Source organism: Kogia breviceps, chromosome 1, assembly GCF_026419965.1.
Source record: "Kogia breviceps isolate mKogBre1 chromosome 1, mKogBre1 haplotype 1, whole genome shotgun sequence".
Lineage (NCBI taxonomy): Eukaryota > Metazoa > Chordata > Mammalia > Artiodactyla > Physeteridae > Kogia > Kogia breviceps.
In genome coordinates, this window is record NC_081310.1 from 163017371 (window position 1) to 163036346 (window position 18976).

General features: G+C 56.6%; 1 protein-coding gene across 2 annotated transcripts in view; it reads left to right on the forward strand.

Moving 5' to 3' along the window:
- The window catches only part of TRABD2B (TraB domain containing 2B), a 224557-nt gene extending 205914 nt beyond the window's left edge, over positions 1 to 18643 (forward strand). For both annotated transcript variants that reach the window (XM_059069291.2, XM_067008146.1), the window contains 3 exons: positions 922 to 1012; positions 4217 to 4486; positions 13123 to 18643. In XM_059069291.2, the coding sequence (XP_058925274.1) occupies positions 922 to 1012; positions 4217 to 4486; positions 13123 to 13342 (581 nt within the window). In that variant the 3' untranslated portion in view covers positions 13343 to 18643. The remainder of the gene's footprint in view (positions 1 to 921; positions 1013 to 4216; positions 4487 to 13122) is intronic.
- The last annotated feature ends 333 nt before the right edge of the window (positions 18644 to 18976 follow it).

The following is an 18976-nucleotide window of genomic DNA, read 5'->3' on the forward strand; positions in this document are numbered from 1 at the left end:
CTGGGAGAGCCTCCACCGTGTTCTCAGACCTGGAGCCTGCGTCCAGCCAGAGGACGTGCCTGGTCTCATCTGGGACTGTGGACCAAATGATTCATTTCTATATCCTCAGTGTCTAGCCCAGGGCTGGCTGCAGAGCAAACGCATCATAAATGTCCGTTGAATGAATGGTTAGTGGTGGAGCGTGAGATGGAGACCAGCCCCCTCCACGCCGCACACAGGGTTCTATTACTCCTTCCCCAGAATCTTACACCTCTCTGAGTCCTCAGGGCCCGCCCCAGGGCCTGGGTCAAGTGTGTGATCCATAAATGTTGGATAGATGGTGAACAAATGAATCTTCCAAGTCTTGGATCCAGCCAACACATACTGAGCACGTGTGAGGCAGTAGCCATGCGGTCTCTGCCCCACGGAGCCTGGTAAGGAGATAGACATGCCCGCACAGAACCCCATTCCCATGCTAAGGCAGGGAGCCTCAAGTTGCTGGTGGAACTGACAAAGATGAGCCATAGACCTCAGAGCTGGACCTTGTCTGACGGCTGGAGGTTGTCCCTGCCCCTGGACAGTCCAGGGCTGGGGTCAGCTTGATGGTGTGGGGCGCAGTGATGCAACAGTAAATAAACACTGTGAGCCTTTGCTGCATGCCAGCCACTGTTCCCGGAGTCCTCACAACAGCCCTAGAGACTGCCAATACAGTCATTCCCACTTTACAGATGGGAAAACTGAGGCACAGGGTGGGACAACCAATGAGCAGCAGAGCCAGGATTTGGACCCAGGCAGGGTGGCACCGGCCCATCTTCCAGCCACACCGTACTGCCTTTCAGGGAGGCCTGCCCTTAACTTTGGTGTAGGTCGTTGGCCTGAGGCTGTCCCCAGTTGCTGATGACCTGCTATGTGGCTGAGCCTGCTTTGTCTCTTGTGTTCCAGGTCACTTTCTGGGGAACAACACAGTCATCGACGTCCTTCGGCAGGCAGGGCTGGAGGTGGAGCACACGCCCGCAGGACAGACCATCCACAGGTAAGCAGCTGGGACATCTGGGGGTGTGGGACGTGCTGGCCCCCTGCTGCTGGTCCACGGGGCCTGCTGACCACGTGCTGTATGGCAGGCTGCACCCCGCCTTCCCACTCAGGCCTGCAGGGCAGAGTCTCGAAGGAGCCTCTGGTGAGATGGGGCCTCCTAGCGACCGGCCTTCGCCAGGCACCCAAGAGTGGGGGCTAGGCTGGAGGTGGGGAGACCGGGAAGGAGGGTGGTGTGCACGAGTGGCAGGAGGTCAGGGCGGTGGGAAAGCAGTGAAGGTGGGAATGAGAGGAGCGTTAAGTGTTCAGAGATGTTCAAGATTTAGAGACTGGCGATCGGTGGGGTGTAGGACTCCAGGGGTGCTGCCTAGAGGACCTGGTGGATGCCCAGGCCCTGAATCGAGACGGGGCCATGTTTAGGACGAGCCCTGGCCAGGCCTCTTCCCTGTGACCCAGCCCTGCCCACACCTGGTGCTCACCTTCCTCTGACCACACCTTCTCATTGCTGCCTCTTGGCAGCAATTCCCTCACCTGACTTTCTTGCCGGGGCGCACTCGCTCCGCCCAAAGAGCCATATCGTGCACGCAGTGGCCCTCCTCTCTTCCTGTGTGGGTTTTCTGTCCCCCTCAGGCTGGAAGCTGCCTGAGGGCAGAGGCCAGCTGGGTTCACCTGTGGTCCACAGTGCCAGCACCAGGCTGGGCACGGAGAGGTGTCAGCATGTGCTGGGCAGCCCTAGAAGACAACAGAATCCTGAAACCCGGGGCTTCCGTGCAACTTGTGCACCAGCCTGTGCGGGAACCTTCCTCACAGGGACGGCCAGAGTGTGATTTCGGCCCCTGTCCATGATGTTATAAAATCCAGAGTCCAAAAGAAGCTTGAATAATCATAGCTAATGTTTATTGACTGTTCACTGTGTGTTGGGTTCTAAGCGCTTTTAACTCATGAAATCCTCACAACAACCCCATGAGGCAGGAACTATGAGTATCCCCACCTTAAAATTAAGAAACCTGAGGCCCAGGGAGGTGAAGCCACTTGCAGAAGGACACACAGCTCGTGTTAATGGCAGTCTAGCTCTAGGGCCTTCCTAAGGTCCTCACCACAACCTGTACTTTCTCAGGGGCTGGGGGCGAGGCTCAGGGGTGGGAGTGCTCAGAAATGATTGCAGCCTTGCTCTTCACTTTGCAAAGATGAGGCCTGGGGCCTTGAGCCTCTGGTCTCCCAGCTCCAGGCTGATGCCCTCCCCCATCTCTATGGCACTTCTGGAGGAACTTATAAACGCTCTCGCCTCGGACTCCTCCCCCTTTTCATCTTCTGAGTCAGCCTGACCAGACCGCTGTTCCTGACCATTGGAGCCCAGCACAGATCAGTCTGTACTGGGCCAAGGGTAGGCGTGAGTTGGAGGGATGAGGGACCCAAGGTAGCCTCGGGGACAAGGCCTTCCTCAAGCTCCTCCTCACAGCCCCAAGGACCTCCACCTCAAAGCTCATTGTGTGGGTCTGGACAGCACGGGGGGCGGGCAGGCCGGCGAGGCTGCCTCGGCTCCTATTCATCTCAGAGCCCAGGCATTAGAACAGGTATCCCCCACCTCCCTGCAGGCCCTGCTCTCAGCCTGGGTCTCCGAGTGCAGGCTGAAGTCCTGTGGGTGAGGTGAGGGGGGGCGGGGTTGCTGAGGAGGCCCCAACAATAAAAGCCATCATCAGCCACAGGTGCTTCCTGGATGCGTCTTTTTGTCTGCCTGTTTTGAATTATCTCCCCAGCAGCTGCGGCATCTCTTGGACCCTGGGAATCTGGGGTTGCCGTGGGGGCTGGAGGAGGACAGGCTGAGCTGATGGCCTTCTGTCCTTCAAGGAGAGAGAAGCCCCTCACCCCATCGTGCACGCGGGAGCGGAGTCGGGGGACAGCCTCCCTTGGGCGCCGGCTTGCCTTTACAATTCGCGGGACCAGGACCAACTTCCCCCAGGGTCAGATGTCCCCAGAAGGAATTCCGTGTGGACCACAGAGAGGGGAGAATAAAAGAGAGAGGAGCAGAGGGTGTTCCCAGGCTGAGGGGTGTCTGCGAAACGCTGTATGGAATGTGGAGTCCACGCCACACGCTTAATCGCACATCAGTGCCTGCTGCAGACAGCTCCGTTTGCTCGAGGGTGACATTAAAGAGAGGCCGGTTCTGTGCCAGACACTATGTTGAGACCTCGTCTCTTTCATCCTCATGACAACCCTATGAAGTGACTAGTATTAACTCCGTTTATAGCCAGCTGTTGCTTGGACACTTGTGTCCCTGCCCTTAGTCACATAGCCCGGAAGGTGCAGAGCCAGGATGTGAACCCGTGTCTGTCTGCCTCCACCTTGAGTTCTACCCTGCTCAACACTGTCCTGCCTCCCCTGAAAAGGTGCTCAGGCGACCAGTGTTGAATGCAGGAGTGGATGGTTGGACCAATGGCACAGCAACAATGTTAATATTTCATATTTAAGGAAGTTAATTACTGAAATGTTTCAGCTGCTATTTGCCAGGCACCATTCTGAGTGCTTTGCCTGGGTTAACTCACAAAATCATCGTGATGCCGCTAGGAAGTACCAGCTGTAATATCCCCATTTTCCAGAGCAGGAGACTGAGGCACAACACAGGGAAGTTGGGTAACTCGCCTCAAGTCGCTCAGCCAGAGCTTGTTGAATGAACGAGGCCCTGACCAAAATCAGATATGCTCCCAGAAACCTGCCCGGGGCTCACTCTCTCACTCCTGCTAGTCTGGGCTCAGATGTCACCAACAGGGACCAGACTGTCCTCCCTGCCAACAACGCCCCCTCCCCCCACGGCCCATGCTCTCCCTCCTGCCCCTGCTTTATTTTTCTCCTCAGCAGTTATCACCATCTGACATCCGGCCCATCTTACTCTCTGTCTCCCACTTCAGAAAGTAAGCGCTAAGAGGGCAGGGGCTTTGTCTATTTTGATCGCTACTAACACCCATTACCTAAAAAGTTCCTGGTGCCAGGTAGAGGCTCCATAAATATCTACTGAATCAATACATGAAAGAACGAACCAAAGCTCGCTCTCTCGCAACACCAGGCGATGGTTTTCCCGGGTGACCCTCAGCCGGGCACCCTGGCATCTTCTCCTGCCGTGACAACTTTCCCACTGAATCGCGTGCCCCGTCGCACCTGAATGACACGCCCCAACACGTGCGCCTCATGTACCGTTGCCCCTTTCCAGCCCTGTTGCCCGGAGCCCGGCACCTCCACCCGAGGGGACCTCGGCGAGCCCCGCCCAAGCGACCCCAGCTGCTGCCATCCCTGCGGTCCCCTCGGCAGCCCCCACTGCCCCGCCTGAGGAGGAGGACCCAGCCCTGTCCCCGCACCTCCTGCTCCCCGACAGCCTCAGCCAGCTGGAGGAGTTTGGGCGACAGAAGAAATGGCACAAGAGGCAGAACAAACACCAGCGGCCGCGGCAGTTCAATGACCTCTGGGTCCGCATCGAGGACAGGTGAGCCGGGAGGGGCAGGTCTACCGGGAGCTGGGCCTCTCTCTGGTCAGCCTACCTGAGACCCACCCAGGGCCAGACACACTCTGTTATCCGCATGCCCGGCTCTAAGGAAGCGTGGCAGGTGGGTACTCGGTCGGAAACTGGCTTGTCCCTGTTCACAGAGGATCCTCCTGTTCATCCTTCGGGGTTTGTAGAGCACGCTTACACCTGACTTTTCGGTGTTCTCCATTTAGAGGTGAAGGAATAGAAGCTTCCTTCAGGTGCAGTGGACAAAAGTCTGCTTTGCCCTTAGCTTTCTTGGATGCATGATGGGTGCAAAGCAGACCCCACTTGTCCCGTGGGCCAGAAGGTAAAAGCAGGAGAAAATGGAACAGGCCGGCCAAATCAGAAAGCTGTGAGCTCTCTGGGCCTGGATGGTCTGAGCAGCCGACACACTGGTGGGGAGGCTGCAAGAGGTACCCTGCGTGCAAGAGAGACGTGGCAGATGATGGCGTGGGCTCTGTCTCGGGAGGGGCTGGGGGATTTGTGATAAAACCTTGTTGGAGATGGGCAGGTGCAGAAATCAGCCTACTGTACTGATACCTGTCTGTCCTCTGCCTGTGTGTCTGCCTGCACCACTCCCTTGGCCTGTCTGTCACCAAAGCTCCTGCTGTAACCAAGATGCCGTCTTCCAACCTCCACCTGCAGGCTCAGCACAGAGCGGTCTCCCTTGATCCCACTTTCGGGCAGAAATCTCCCCATCTGGTGAACAGCATCACCAGAGCACCCAGGATGTCCCAGGGAGTGACTGTCAAGGGAAGGACAGAGTCCTGCCCACTGCAGTAGCCCTGCCCTGGACATTGTGATCCGGCACTGGGCCCTCGGAGACTCGGAGTCTCCACGTGGACCCTAAAAATCATCATCTGGGATTCTCCTCTGCATCCCCAGAAAGAATCACCTTGGGTACTTGTTAAATAATACCTCAGGCCTCACCACAGACCTTGTGTATTGGAATGTGTGGCACAGGGGCTTGGGAAGCCGTGTGCTGAATGGGCACTGGAGTCTTCTGAGCAGCTTTGGGAAACGCGGAGCCAGCTCTGCATTTATAGGTGGTGAACCAAGGCCCGGGATGGGGGTTTGTCCAGGGTCGTACAGGAACCCCCTTCATGACCTTCCCTCAGCCAGGTCTCTGAGCCATAGACAAAAAGTTGACATAGTCCAATCCACTGTCTTAAAGTGCAGGGTGTGCGCTGTCTTAAAAAGACTCCCAGCAAGTAAAGTAAGAGTCCATTCCTCCTTTGGGCCTGTGTTGGCTTCAAAGCGCCTAACTTGGGTTCCTGGGAAACATGCTTCTGCAGAGGCCCCGCCAGCCCAGCCTGCCCAAGATGGAGGCACCGCTGTAGCTATACTAGCCTCAGTGCAGTTGGCTCGTGTGCCCGGCATGGGCTGCTTCCTTCCCACTGGGAGTGAAGGCACAGAGTCACCAAGAGCCCCTTCTCAGCCCTGGGGAGGATCGCAGGCTGCCAGGGAGGCGCTGGCAGCCCATAAGGCACTCCAATCAGGCCATTCCCCCCAGGGCCCCGATCAACCCGCTGGGCAACCAGACCCTGCCAGCAGTCGGTCCAGCCCACAGGGTGACAAGGAGGCTGGGCTGCCAGCTCCAGCCACGGAACCCCAGCCTCTAACCACGTCTGAAAGGTAAATTTCGGCAAATGAGTCCAAACGGTTTCCTTTTCACAACACGTCTCTCTGAAACACAGAAGCTGATTTCAGGAGAAGAAAAGAGTTTTTCTTTGGCAAGAGGGAACCCCTTCTCAGTCCCAACAGGTAAATCGTGGCTGGATAACTTTCTTCCATCTGGTTGGGTTGGAGAAGGAAATTTCCACCAACCGGCAGCCTATTTGTTGCCAAGTTTCTCTGCGTCGCAGGGAAGCCGGCCCCGAAGTCTCAGAGGGGCCCAGGTGCAGGGCACAGTTTCCGTCACTCCTGGGTCTCACCCCACCCATCCTCCTAGTGTTCCCAAGTTTCCAGTTCTCCAAGAGGGAGCAGAGGAGAGCTCTCTGGAGGGAGACCTGGGGCCCATTTGTAGCCCTTCTGACAATATCATTTTCCTTGGAGCTTTAATTCCATTCAGAGTTTTCTCATTTGCTTCCCCCTAAATCCCACCGGATCCATCCCCTGCTCCCCATCCCCTCTCCCAGCTCATCTTCCACCTGTGATCTTACGGCGGGGCCCTAACGGGTCTCTGGCTCCTAGCCATGTCCCAGCACATTACCCTCCTCAGCCTGAGATTCCCAGTGCTTTCCCTTGCCCCGCCCCACCAAGTAAACTTCTTGCTGCTCAGCCTGGATGCAGAGCCTTTGCCTCCTTCCCGCCTCACCTGCTGGCCCTCCTCCTGCGGGATACCCGGGCCCCGTCCTGGCCAAGCTGTGTGCTGCCCTGCAGTGGACCATGCACAGCCCACCCCCACCTTTGTCCTTGCTTCTCTCTCTGCGGGGGGGGGGGTGGTGGATGTGAGTGGACACTTGCTGAGCTCCTGCTGTGCCAGCCACTGACATCCCTCACATCCCCCAACCCTGTCAAGAGTCCAGGAAGTAGGGTTCGCCTGACCAAGGAGGAAACTGAGGCTCAGCGAAGTCAGCTAACTTGCCCAAGACCTTGCAGAAAGTCAGGTATGGAGTCAGAACCTACAGAATCAGGGCTGTCTGATGCTGAGGGTCACATTCGTCCAGCACCACGTAGACGCCCCCGCCGCCCTCGCCTGGCAAGCGTCTCCTCCCTTCTCCCCATCCTCCCCACAGCGTGTTCCCTGTGTTTCTCTCCCCTGCATCCCATAGCCTCCCCCCGCCGACCGTGGGTATCCCCTGGGTGCCCCTGTCCTGGCTCAGTTCCGCAGACGGCAGTCGCTCGCTTGTGTTTCTAGACCGGGAGGCCCTGGGGACCAGAGCTGGGGTGGACTTCTCTGGGTCACCGGAGGCCTTGCTGAGGGTTTGTTGACTGCATGCATGAGTGAGAGAAGAGGGGAGAGAGTGGGGAGGGGGCCGAAGTGCCACCTGGAGCAGGCTGGCCTCGCCTCGCCCCTCATTACCCCAGATGTAAACACACCGAAGGAAGTTTAGAGAAGCAGCAGCCCGTGGCAGGATGATTTATGGAGACCTGTGAAAGGGGCCCGGCACGTGTCCGCAGATGGCTGTGCAGCAGTGTCAGGATGGTCTCAGGGAACGACCGCCTCTGAGAGGCAGGAGCAGGCAGCAGGGCTGTGACCAGGGGGCACGCCAGGGAGGAGACCATTACTACGCTGACTGTGTGCAGGGTACTGCCCCAATCAGTCGGGTCTGTGACAATCCTTGGTTTCTCCTTTTGCACAGTTAGGGCCTTGACTGGCCTCTGGGGGTCATGCCAGCTCTGTTGTTCTCCCAGTCCCCCAGTGGGTTGGATAAACAAAGGGGCAGAGCACTGGGCCATCGGGAAGGACAGTCATGAGGGGGCAGGTGCAGGGAAGAGAGCGTTTCCCGGGCTCCGGGCACGGCCGGAAGCCAGGTGCAGAGGTGGGCGTCTGTATGTGGTGGCTGCAGAGCCCTGTAGGTGCCACCATGCAGGGACGGGGGTGCAGGACACACATGCACAGGGGGTCATTGGCCTCCTGGGCCTCGGTTTCTCCAGAGGTTTGAGCAGATGGCCTGAGCCCCCGCAGAGGGGAAGAGAACCGTTTCCCCTCCCCCCTGGGACCCTGGGAGGGCTCTGCTCGCCTCCTGCTGACCTACCATCCTGCCCTGAGGTTCTCCAGCTCACCTTTCCCCCAGCACAGCCAGGCTTTCTCCTGGTACCATACAGGGTGCTCAGCGTCTCTGCATGAGGCCAGGACCTCGTCTGATTAGAGGATGATGCCCCAGGAGAAATGGGGAGCGGGGTCACTCAGTGGATAAAAGCACAGATGAATTCAGGCAGAATCCCCAGCCCCTCCTCGTACTTGCTCGAAGGCGTAGAATAAAAAGATGGTGCTTGTAAAGCAGTGAGCTGGCCTCAGACCACTGGTGACAGTCAATAACAGCTGTCCCCAGTGTTGGTGGCTGACTCTCAGTCTGGTCTAGGATGCCACACGCCCCATCTCCCAGCAGGAAGCGGCTCCGAGCCCTTCAGTGCATATTAGGCTTAAATGAGCCCCTGGGTGAGCGCATCGTTAAACAGGAGCGAGTTGGCTACATGCAGGGTGCCCAGCCCGTGTCCAGTGCTGGTGAGGATAGAGCAGGAAGAGTCTTGGGTCATGGCGGGACAGGGACGGCTCCCTGCTGTGGTGCAGCCGAAAGAACCCTGGAGTCATGGCCACTCTGCCTGTGCCTGGCGAGGAATCCAGCCAGCGAGGGCTGGAGGGCTGGGGGCCCTGAGGGTCGGGGTGACCCAGTGAGGGGAGAGTGAAGGCATTCCCAGCAGAGAAGACCATGTGGCCAAAGGCCTGGAGGCCGGCGTGGGCCTTAGATACCAGGACAGGGAGCTGTGGGCAAGCCGGTCACTTTAGATCTCTGCCTGCGTCTGACCGGTCTGCCCAGATGGTTCCAGCCGGATCACATCGCGAGCTTCACCCCAGCCAGCAGGGCCACCCGTCAGCCAGGCCCTCGTGCCCCCAGCTCCATCTCCACTTTGTCTCCTCGGAATCCTCTGAGGAGCCCACCACCTTTGTATTGCAAGAAAGCCACAGCTCCGGGCTTCCCTGGTGGCGCAGTGGTTGAGAATCCGCCTGCCGATGCAGGAAACACGGGTTCGTGCCCTGGTCCGGGAAGATCCCACATGCCGCGGAGCAACTAAGCCCGTGAGCCATGGCCGCTAGGCCTGCGCGTCCAGAGCCTGTGCTCCGCAACGGGAGAGGCCACAACAGTGAGAGGCCCGCATACCGCAAAAAAAAAAAAAAAAAGAAAGCCACAGCTCCAAGACTCCCCAGACTCAGCCCCGATGGCTCTTAGAGACCCTCTAGTGCCAGGATTGGGGGCCTACTCCAGGAAGCCCTACAGATGAGCCTTGGGGCAGCCAGCTGACACAACTCAGGCACCAGCCCCGCTTTCCTGTGCTTTATACCTTGGGCTTCTGCTGCTAGAAAACATTTTAAAGTCCGAGGGTCTGATCCTGATCCTGCGTTGTACACACGGGGAGACTGAGGCCTAGAGGGCAGGACCTGCCCAAAGTCACGCAACAAACGGGGACATCGGGCTTCTGCCTTCCACCCAGGCAGAGGGCCCCTTCCCACACAAGGGGCCCTGTCGGCTCCGAGCGCACTAGGCCCCTGGTGCCAGCCGTCTGCGGAGCCTGGGAACACTCAGAGTGTTTGGTTTGGCTTCGAGGCCACTTTGCCATGAGATGCTGTTCCCCAGCGTGGGCCTGGGGTGGGGCTGGGATCTGGACTGGGCTTTGTGAGCAGAGTGGGCCCAAGAGGTGGGGGCATTTGGAGGGGCTTTCTGTCCACACCCCACTAACCTCACCCCGTTTTCCTGGGACTCCTTCCAAGCAATAATTCCCCCACTCAGGCTCCAAGGGGGAGTTTGCATCTTTGGTTTTCAAAGTGTGAAAGCAAATGCCTTTGGGCGGCTTGTGAGACATAGTTTTCAGGATTCCTACTTGGTCCTTTTTCTGACGGCGGGGGCTGCTGGGCCCCTCTCTGGGCACCCCAAGTGGCAGCTCAGCCTCCTCTCCTGAGGCCAGCCTTCCTGGCCTCCCAGCTGCTTGGGCTGGAAAGATGGGGCAGCAGCTGGGAGGAACCCTTCATTAGAAAAGAAGGGGAGGGAAGGGACTGCGGTAGTGATCCTGCTGGGTGTGGGCACAATACCCTCCAGGGGGCTGAGGCCACAGGGGGCCTCCTCTCTGACCCTGGCAAGCCTCCATCCATGGGTGTGTGAGGTCTCGGCAGGAAGAACCATGCTTCACTCCCATGCTCTCCGTCTGCGCGGTTAGGGACGGCACCACAGCCCGTCTGGGGCCAGGGAGGCAGACAGCCTGGTGCACGTCTTCAGGCTCAGTTTCCCCATCTTGAAAATGGGAATAATGATAAGATGACACATGTAGAGCATCAAGCACAGTGTCTGCCGACACACAGGAAGTGCTCCACAAATGAAGGATGCTTTTAGTGAGAGAGACAAGGACACACACATAATAATAGTGCTAAAAATAGCCAACACCATACAGCACTTGCAGTGTGCCTGGCAATGTTCTAAGCACCTTACATACGAAACCCATTCAAACCTCGTGTGCAGAAATAGGTTGCAATGACACAGTGTGATCAGTGAGAAATGCGCAAGGCTTCATGGGAGCCTCAACTCTCCCAGGTGGCCTTAGGGGCAGGAGGACAAATCAAAGAGGCCTCCAGGTGAGGAGACATTGAATCAGGCCTTCAAAGGTGAGTCAGAAAATGGCAGCAGGACATTAGGTGTGACTGGGGATGGTGGTGAGTGCTGGGAGAGCCCAGAAAGGTGAAGTCAACCCGCAGCAGGTCATGTGAGAGGTCTCGGGTGCTCTGAAGGCCGACATGGGGTGGGAGGTACAACGTGCCAGATTTGGGGGAGTCGTAAGGGGCATTCGAAGCTGCCTGGTCTGCCCCCTCCCTTCCGGTGCTTCCCACACAATCTCTGTTCAGGAACACCTTCCTGCCACCCATGGTGTGTGACAAGCATTTGCTCCCTCCTCTCCTGCTTAGTTCTCTGGAAATTTCCATAGACAGAGGAACACACGCATCACAACTGTAGAGTCCAGGGTGAGAAGCGCCTCACACAAAGATGTGGTGGGTTCCTGCGGCCACAGCATGACCAGGACTAGAGCAGAGGGGGAGGGACAGGGCAGGGAGTGACAAGCCCTCCTTTTCTGAGGGCACACGGACACGGGTGCCAGAGCAGATGTCCCAGACCCCGTGCAGGCAGGGGTGTGCTTGTGACCCCCGGGCTCCCCTGCCCACCCCCCACCCCCGAGGCTGAACCAGGCTGTGTGAGAGGGTCCGGCCAGGACAGAGGTGGGGCTGGGCTGCAGTGGTGGTGATTACAGAGCTCACCGTGGTGATGTGGCCAGTTGTCAGGGCCTCATGCCCACCATGTGGAAACGTGGCCAGTGTGGGACCAGGGAGTGGGGGGATCCCAGCTGACCTGGGGAGTGAACGGCCCACCAGGGAGGGAGGGTAAGCACTGGAGAGCAGGCAGTGTCCCACGTGGAGGAGGCTCCCCACTCTGCAGATGCCCAGGGAGGGGCAAGCTTCCTGCCCCGCCATCAACTGCCGGTGAGCACCCACTGGGTACCCAGTTCAGATCCTGTCCCTGCCGTTGTGTCCTGGAGCAAGTTACTTACCCTCTTTGTGCCTTGGTTTCTTCACAAGTAAAATGGGATAATCATCTCACCTGCCTTGTAGTGTTGTCATGAGGATGAGACGTTAACGGGTCCCCCGTGCTGGGCACAGACGCCGCCGGGAGCGCCCTCAGCCACGTGCAAGCTGGACTCACAGCCTTCAGGGCTGACTGCACTGTCACCTCTTCCAGGAGGCCATCCGGGCTCCACACTGGGTTGGGGCCCCTCTGTGCGCCCCCCGCCCCTGGCCTTCCCCTCCCATCTTTGACCCTCTGGGGAGATGGGGTTTGTCGGATCCTCCCCCTGCATCTGCACTCTGCCTCCTGCCCCCCGGGGCTGCACAGGGCAGGCGTGAGCCCATCGCTTCTGGGGCCCAGCCCTTTCCTTCATCCCAGAGCCTTCTCCCCCTTGGTCTCTCTTCGTTATGCCTCCGTCATTGGCAACTCTCTTCCCCAGTCCCTGTCCTGCCCTCTGCCCCTCTCTTTGTTCATCATTTCCTATCTCTCTCTCCAGGACCTGAGCCAGTAACCTGGTCCTGGCCCCTGCCCTCCCCTCGACTTCCCGGCGCCACCAAGTGCTGGCCCCGGCCCGCCAATTCCTTCTGTACTTCATCTCTTTTTATTTCTCTGTCTCGGTACTTCCCTCTCTTTCACGTAGGCTTCCTCGAGCCAAGAACCTCACCCGTGACCTCCAAACTGGCTTCTATTTTTATAAGTTCACGAGGGACCACCCTCACTGACACTCCCTGTGATTGGGCAGAATGAGGCCCCCGAGGCACCGCCCCCCGAGGCACCGCCCCCCTCCCTCTGTGACCTGGCCCAGGGAGCCTCGCTGAGCCTCCGTTTCCTCATCTGGTGAAAGGGGATGGTGCGCCCGTTGAACGTTTGTTTTGAGGACAAGAGATGCTACTTATAAAATGCGGATTCCCAGTGGGCGCTCAGTAAACGATAGCCGTGATAATGAGGGTGAGATGGGGCAGTTGTTTGTGTGTTTTGTTTTGTTTTCTGTTTATTTCAGACTGGGGAGGGGAGGGCAGCAGGAGGCCAGGGGCACCTGCATACAGAGGTGTGAGGGCTGCCTGCTGCAGCATGACCCCAGATGGATCTCCTCCGAAATATTTCACTTCTCTCTGCCTGGGACCCAGTACTCTTGAGTGGTCACCCTTGAGGCCGGCTGTGTGGCTCTGGGCTGCTCACTTTCCCTGTCTGAGCCCTTTGTTTCTTCTCCATTTTATGCGGAAAAAACCAGATTCAATAAAAAGTTGGATCTGGACCCTAAGACCACAGCCCAGGACAAGGCTGCTGAGAGGCTGTTCCACGTTCCACGTATTTTTCTCCCTCCAGCACCACCGCCTCGCCACCACCACTGCCCTTCCAGACCACGCACAGCTCCGGAACAGCCAAGCCCCCCTTCCAGCTCTCTGACCCACGCCAGCAACAGGAAGAGCCGGGGCTGGCCAGCAGCTCAGCGCCCAGCCGCTCACAGCCCGCCCTGGGCCTCCTCCCCGCCATCGCTGCCAGCATCACAGCCCCCTTCCTGCTGCACACCCTCGGGCTCTCCTGACCTCGGCCGCCCGCCTCCCTGCCAGGTGCAGAGAAAGAAGCCAGAGAAACCGACGGGAGGGTCTGCGGCCACACCCACGGCCCCTGCCACCACCTCCAGGGGTGCCGGACACCTCATGGGTAGTCCAGACAGGATCCGTTAGAACACTAGAGCTTTATTGTACCCGAGTTACATCTTCTTTTTTGTAGAAGGATCTTAATTTCCCATAGTGCTATGGGACTGTTTTGTAAAATATGTGTCCATATTAAAAAAGGAAAATGTATTTATTCTACTGATAAAACTATTTTTATGTGGCCAATGTTAATAACACTTTAACTAGCCCCATTGCCAACCCAGGAGGTGAACCCAGGTTGCCAGGACGTCTGCGACCTCATGGGGACCGTGGCTTTGAACTGGCTTGCTTCTGGACCGGCGGAAGCCTCCAGCGTCCGGGTTTGGCTTCTCCCACTGTAGGGACCTCAGAGGGAGGGGCAGGCAGACAGGCTTAGCTTTTGTGAAGCTGGATTTGGGAGCCTGAGATGTGAAGGCTAACGGTCCTTCCTTCCCCTGGATGCATCCTGGGGCTGGGAAGATACTTTAGGAAAGAGAATGCTGCTATTTTGAAAACCCTGAGTGTCTGTGAACTGGCCCTCCAGACCTCTTGGTATGTGTTCCAGCCAAAGCACTTGGGTGGGGGAAGGGATGTTGGTGCTGAAGGAAGTGGTCCCACAGCCCCATGTGACAGATGCTTAAACTTGCCAAAGAGAGTAAGATTGTTGCCCCAGGTCACAAAGCAAGTGGGAGATCCGGGCCATGAGTCCAGACTTCCCTGTTCTGGTATCGTTAATCCAACTTGGCTTATAGGAGAGGCTGTTGAAGTCACGGCCAAGTGGAGTGAGCTGAGCCGAAGGACAGGAGTGGGCACTGAAGGGCAGTTTTAGAGACAGGGCCTCTAGGAATCCCATGGTAATGAGACTTGTAATGAGAGCTGCCATTTGTCCAGAGCCTGCAGTGTGGCAGGCATTTTGCACATTCACTTTATCACAGATCCTCACACCAGTTCTGTGAGATATAATTGGCCCCGTTTCACAGATGAGGAAACTGAATCCCCATAAGAGATAAAGGGACTTGTTCAATGTCACCCAGCCCCGGACGTGGCCCTAGATCCGTGTGATTCAAAAGCAATGCTCATCTCCTAGACCATAGTCTGTTATGGTCTCTTTGCACAGGGAATCTCCAAGGGAGGCAGGTCTCACCCAAATGGGCCAGCTCACGCTTCTTACTCCAGCCAAAGACACCACTTGGCTACAGTAATCATGTTGGTCCCTCTAGCCAAAGGGCTCTGGCAATAGGCCCTCCCGCGTGTCCCATGTCCCGACTTGTCTTATCTTGAAGCCGATGAGAGGCTTTCCTGCCAAATCAGAGAGGCTGGAGGATAGCTGTGATGGGCCTGGTAAGGCAGAGCAGCCAAAGGGGGGCAAGCAGACCACTGAGGCTCAGAGAAACTGACCAGCTCCTCTGTCCTCAAGGTGGTGGATGAGAAGGCAGAGGACCCAGGCTGGTTGTCTCCCAGCCCTGAACCCTCACTGGGCTGGCAGCTCATCAGTTACAGAGTCCTGGAACCCAAGAGTAGAAAGGGCCCCTCGTTTGACAGATAATAACAGTGAGAGTAAAAATAAGGCCCAGAGGGGTGAGGCATTTCCCCAAGGCTGCACAGCTGAGCAGGTCTGCCGACTCCCAGCTCAGTGCTCCCCAGCATGACTGCACCATGGGCTTCCCTGGCAGGCCTGGTAGCGTCTGATTAGAATCAGGGCCATTGTGCCCAGCTTGGCAGCTGTCTCCCTTCTGAGACAGTAGAATTCTGGGCAGCTCGTTGGATGGTCAGAAGTCCCACAGGCATCTTGGCAGGCAGCTGAATTCTTTTTAGCTCTGACCGAGATGGATGTGTTTGAACTTGAGATCTGGCAGGAGCCATGAGCTCTGCTTCAGAGGGTCCAGCCAGCCCCATGGGTACCACACTGTAAACTGAACTTGACCCCAGCCAAGGCTGGAGTCCGTTTATCCTTGGCAGAAATGTGACTTCCTATTTCTGAGCAGGAAGGGGCTTAGCTGACTTATAAAGCAGACTCAGAAGGCCTGCTGGACATCAAATACATCGTGCAGAGTGCTATTTGGATGAGATAAGTGTAAAGGAATTAGAAACACACAGGCCAGATTTCCCGCTGTTCAGGGCAGAGTGTGGCATGAGATGTATTGAGATGGAGCTTGAGGTTAATTAAAGATGAAGCATTTGGTAAACAGTCCACGCATCTGACCGCATGCCCAGATCTGTACCAGGCACAGGGCCAAAGAGGTAAATTAATGTAGTGTGTGATTATCAAACACACACAGTGCCAGGCTCTGTGATGGGGCCAAATCTAGCCGCCTTCCTTGGCCTAGAGGAGCTCATCATCAAGATGCAACAAGCAGCCCAATACTAGGTTCTTAGAAGGACCTTTAAAGGTCATTCTGTCCAGGCCCGTGATCACAGGCAGATGGCCCCAGATCCCTCCTCTGGGCAGGTTGGGAGATCCCAAACTCTCCCTCCACCAAGCACTCGAGTGTTTAAAGAAAGCCACGTGGGCAGCTGATGGATGGGCCAACTGATCAGGTAGACACGTGCTGATGGGACAGCCAGAGCCAGTGTGAGTTAGACAGACATCTGCAGCCTAAGTTCACCGGTCCCTGAGGACCACCCGCTGGCCAGGGTTTGAAATGAACTGAACTTGCTGACGTATGTTGCAGAAGACCCGAGGCACATGTACAAAAATCTGCATGGCTGGGGCACTTGAATTCTCTCTTCCTGGGCCCAGGGACCATAATCCCATCCACAGCCACTCACGTGCTTTGGATGATCTATCCGCCACTGCTGACATTTTTTCCAGCACATTCTGTGTGCCTCGCCTCATAAAATGCCCCTGTTGCTCTGAGACCATCGTGTCCATGTCTTAAGGCTTTTACATTTGACCTTGAGGCAGGCAGAGAAGATCAAGTACTGAGAGCCAGCATGTTAGTGGTGGCCCTGGGTCCCGTCTCTTAGGACGACTGACTAAATGACCAAGGGGTTTTCGGGGTCAGATCAGAATGGCCTGTCTCCTAATCTCCCTCTGGGCTGTTCTGAGCACCAGCAGCCTGGTGAAGGCAGGGACGGTAAAGGTGTATGAGTCAAGCTGCAGGGAGCTGCAGAGGGCCACTGAGGGCCCCTCCAGCTCTGAGAGTCAAAGATCTAGAATCTATGAAGCATGGAAGCTTGTGCCGACTGGCAAGTTTGCCTTTGCACAGAAAAACTATGACCGATTTTCCTCACACTAAATGCTCTGTCACCCAGTTCCTGGCCTCAGCTAGATTTGGGCTAGCCTAGGGATTCAGGATCCTTGTCCCACCTGCCCAGTCTCCATCCTGGGGCCATGATCACAAGGGATCCCAAAGAAAGGTCCTCCACCAAAGGGAAAGTATAGGAAAATGCCATGAAGGACAAGAGAGGTTCTACCTGGGAATTGCAGTTTTGCTGGTACCCTGTGTGGCAGAGAACAGAACTGGGGCTGGTGATGTGTTCCTCAGCCTGGCTTTCTACACCCTCCACGATCAGACCCTGCTGACCGTGCCAGCCTCGCTTCTCATCTCTCCCACTCTGTGCCTGGCCAGACTGAAGCATATTTGTCATTTCCAGAATAGACAGGATGTTTCACACATGCTGCTTCCTAGGCCTGGAAACGCCCTTCTAGTACCCTTAATTGCTCATACTTTGAGGATCAACTCAGATGGCACCTCCTACAGGAAGCCTTCTGCACTGAGACCGTCTATGCCTCTGTTCTCCTATCATACTGTGAGCTCCTCGATGGCAAGGATCAAGTGAATTCATCTTTGTATCCTCATCAGACATAAAGATGGCACTCAAGAGATGTGTAGAGAGGGACGGAGGAAGAAAGGAAGGAAGGAAGGAAAGAAGAAGAGAGGCAGACCTTAACTCTGCTAGTGGAATAGTCTTTGCAAATCCAAAGCTGTCAGAAGATGGCAGGTGCCCCTAGAAGTGTTGAGTTTCCCATCAGGAGCAGTGTATAAGCAGGGGCAGCAGACACACTGGCTGGAGATGTGGTAGGAGAGTTGAAGGCTTGGCAAGGGAGTGGGGTAGGGTCCCTCCTGGCTCTTTAATGCTCAGGTTCTTTGAACATTGTTATTTTTCCAAAAATTCATCTAAGCAGCCAAAAAAATCACCCGGCCTGGCTCTCTAAACCAGTAAGTTTCAGAAATCAGTCCAGCCTCACCTCCCCACCCGTCCCCCCACCTAGCCCCATTCTTCAACAGCCCAGCCGGGCCTGACGAGAATTGGCAGGCTTGCCTGCTGCCCTGGGGCAGGAGGACTTCTAGGCAGTGGGGGAGGGCTGGATCGGAACCTAAGCCCCTGTTCCCAGCCCAGAGCTCCTTCCCTCCCTGCCCCCCCAACCCTGGGGGAGAGAAAAGGGGGCTATGAGAACTGACTGAGCCCTGCCTGGCCCTTCCCAGGGGCATGAGCACACCCTCAGCTCTTCCTGCTCTGTCTCCAAACGTGGGCTCTTCCTTGCCAGAGATATTCTAGATACTCCTTCACTTTGCTGAGTGACCTGGGGCAAGTCCCTGCCCCTCTCTGAGCCTCTATCTCTTCATCTGTCAAGCAGAGACTTTGTTTCCTGCTTGGACTGTTCTAGGGGTCTGGGGGAGCACTGTGGCTCCACAGTCTTGAGGCTCCACAAAGGTGAGGTGCTGCCCCTCCCCAGGCCCAGTGCTCATCTTTCCTCCCAGGACCCGTGGGCCACCATGGGATGGGGGGAAGCATGTGGCAGGCAAGGAAGGTAAAGAGTAGCACGCCTCAGAGGGCCCCTCCATCCCAAGTCCCATTGCGGGGAAAGTGGGCTTTGAACAAGACCCAAGTCAAAGAAGTTTCCGGCGGGGCTCTCAGACATCTTGGGCCCCCATTGGCTGGGGCAGCAGGGGCTGATTCTTGGCCAAGAGATGTCCTAGGCCACAGCAGGGGAAGCCAGAGCCCCTGCCCCATTCCTGGGCCTCAAAGAGACTGCAGGACGTCCTGGCCTGACTCTCACTGTGTGACACAAGCTTCAAATCTTAATGTATTGGAAAGGTATTCGTGCTGTTGTTCTTTCAATCACCTCTTCCCCTCACCTCTGTGAATTCTCATGAAGAGTTCTTTAAGAATATAATGGAAGACAAAGAAAGATGCTATTAATGTTATTTTGCCAAAAATATTTTTGTAGCATAATATATTAATAAAAGACATGATGACTTTAATGTGATGGTGTGTCTGCATGCCTATGTCTCCCCTCCTACTGCTGGGGAACGTGTGGGAAATCGCCTTTACTGGGAGGGCCAGGACCTGAGGCGGTGACGCAGAGGAAATGGCATGGGCCCGTTTTCCACGCAAAAACACAGGCAGGTTCTGGGAGGGGAGTTTGGGCAGGGGTCCAGTGGCTCAAGAGGCTCCATGCCAGGTGGGGTCTGGAGAGCCCTCTCCAGCCATGTTCACCTGAGCAACCAACCTAGAACCTGGCTTCACCCTCGGGGCCCCCTCTCTCTCAGTCCTCACTCACCAACACCTACTGATTCAACTTCATTAATCTCTCC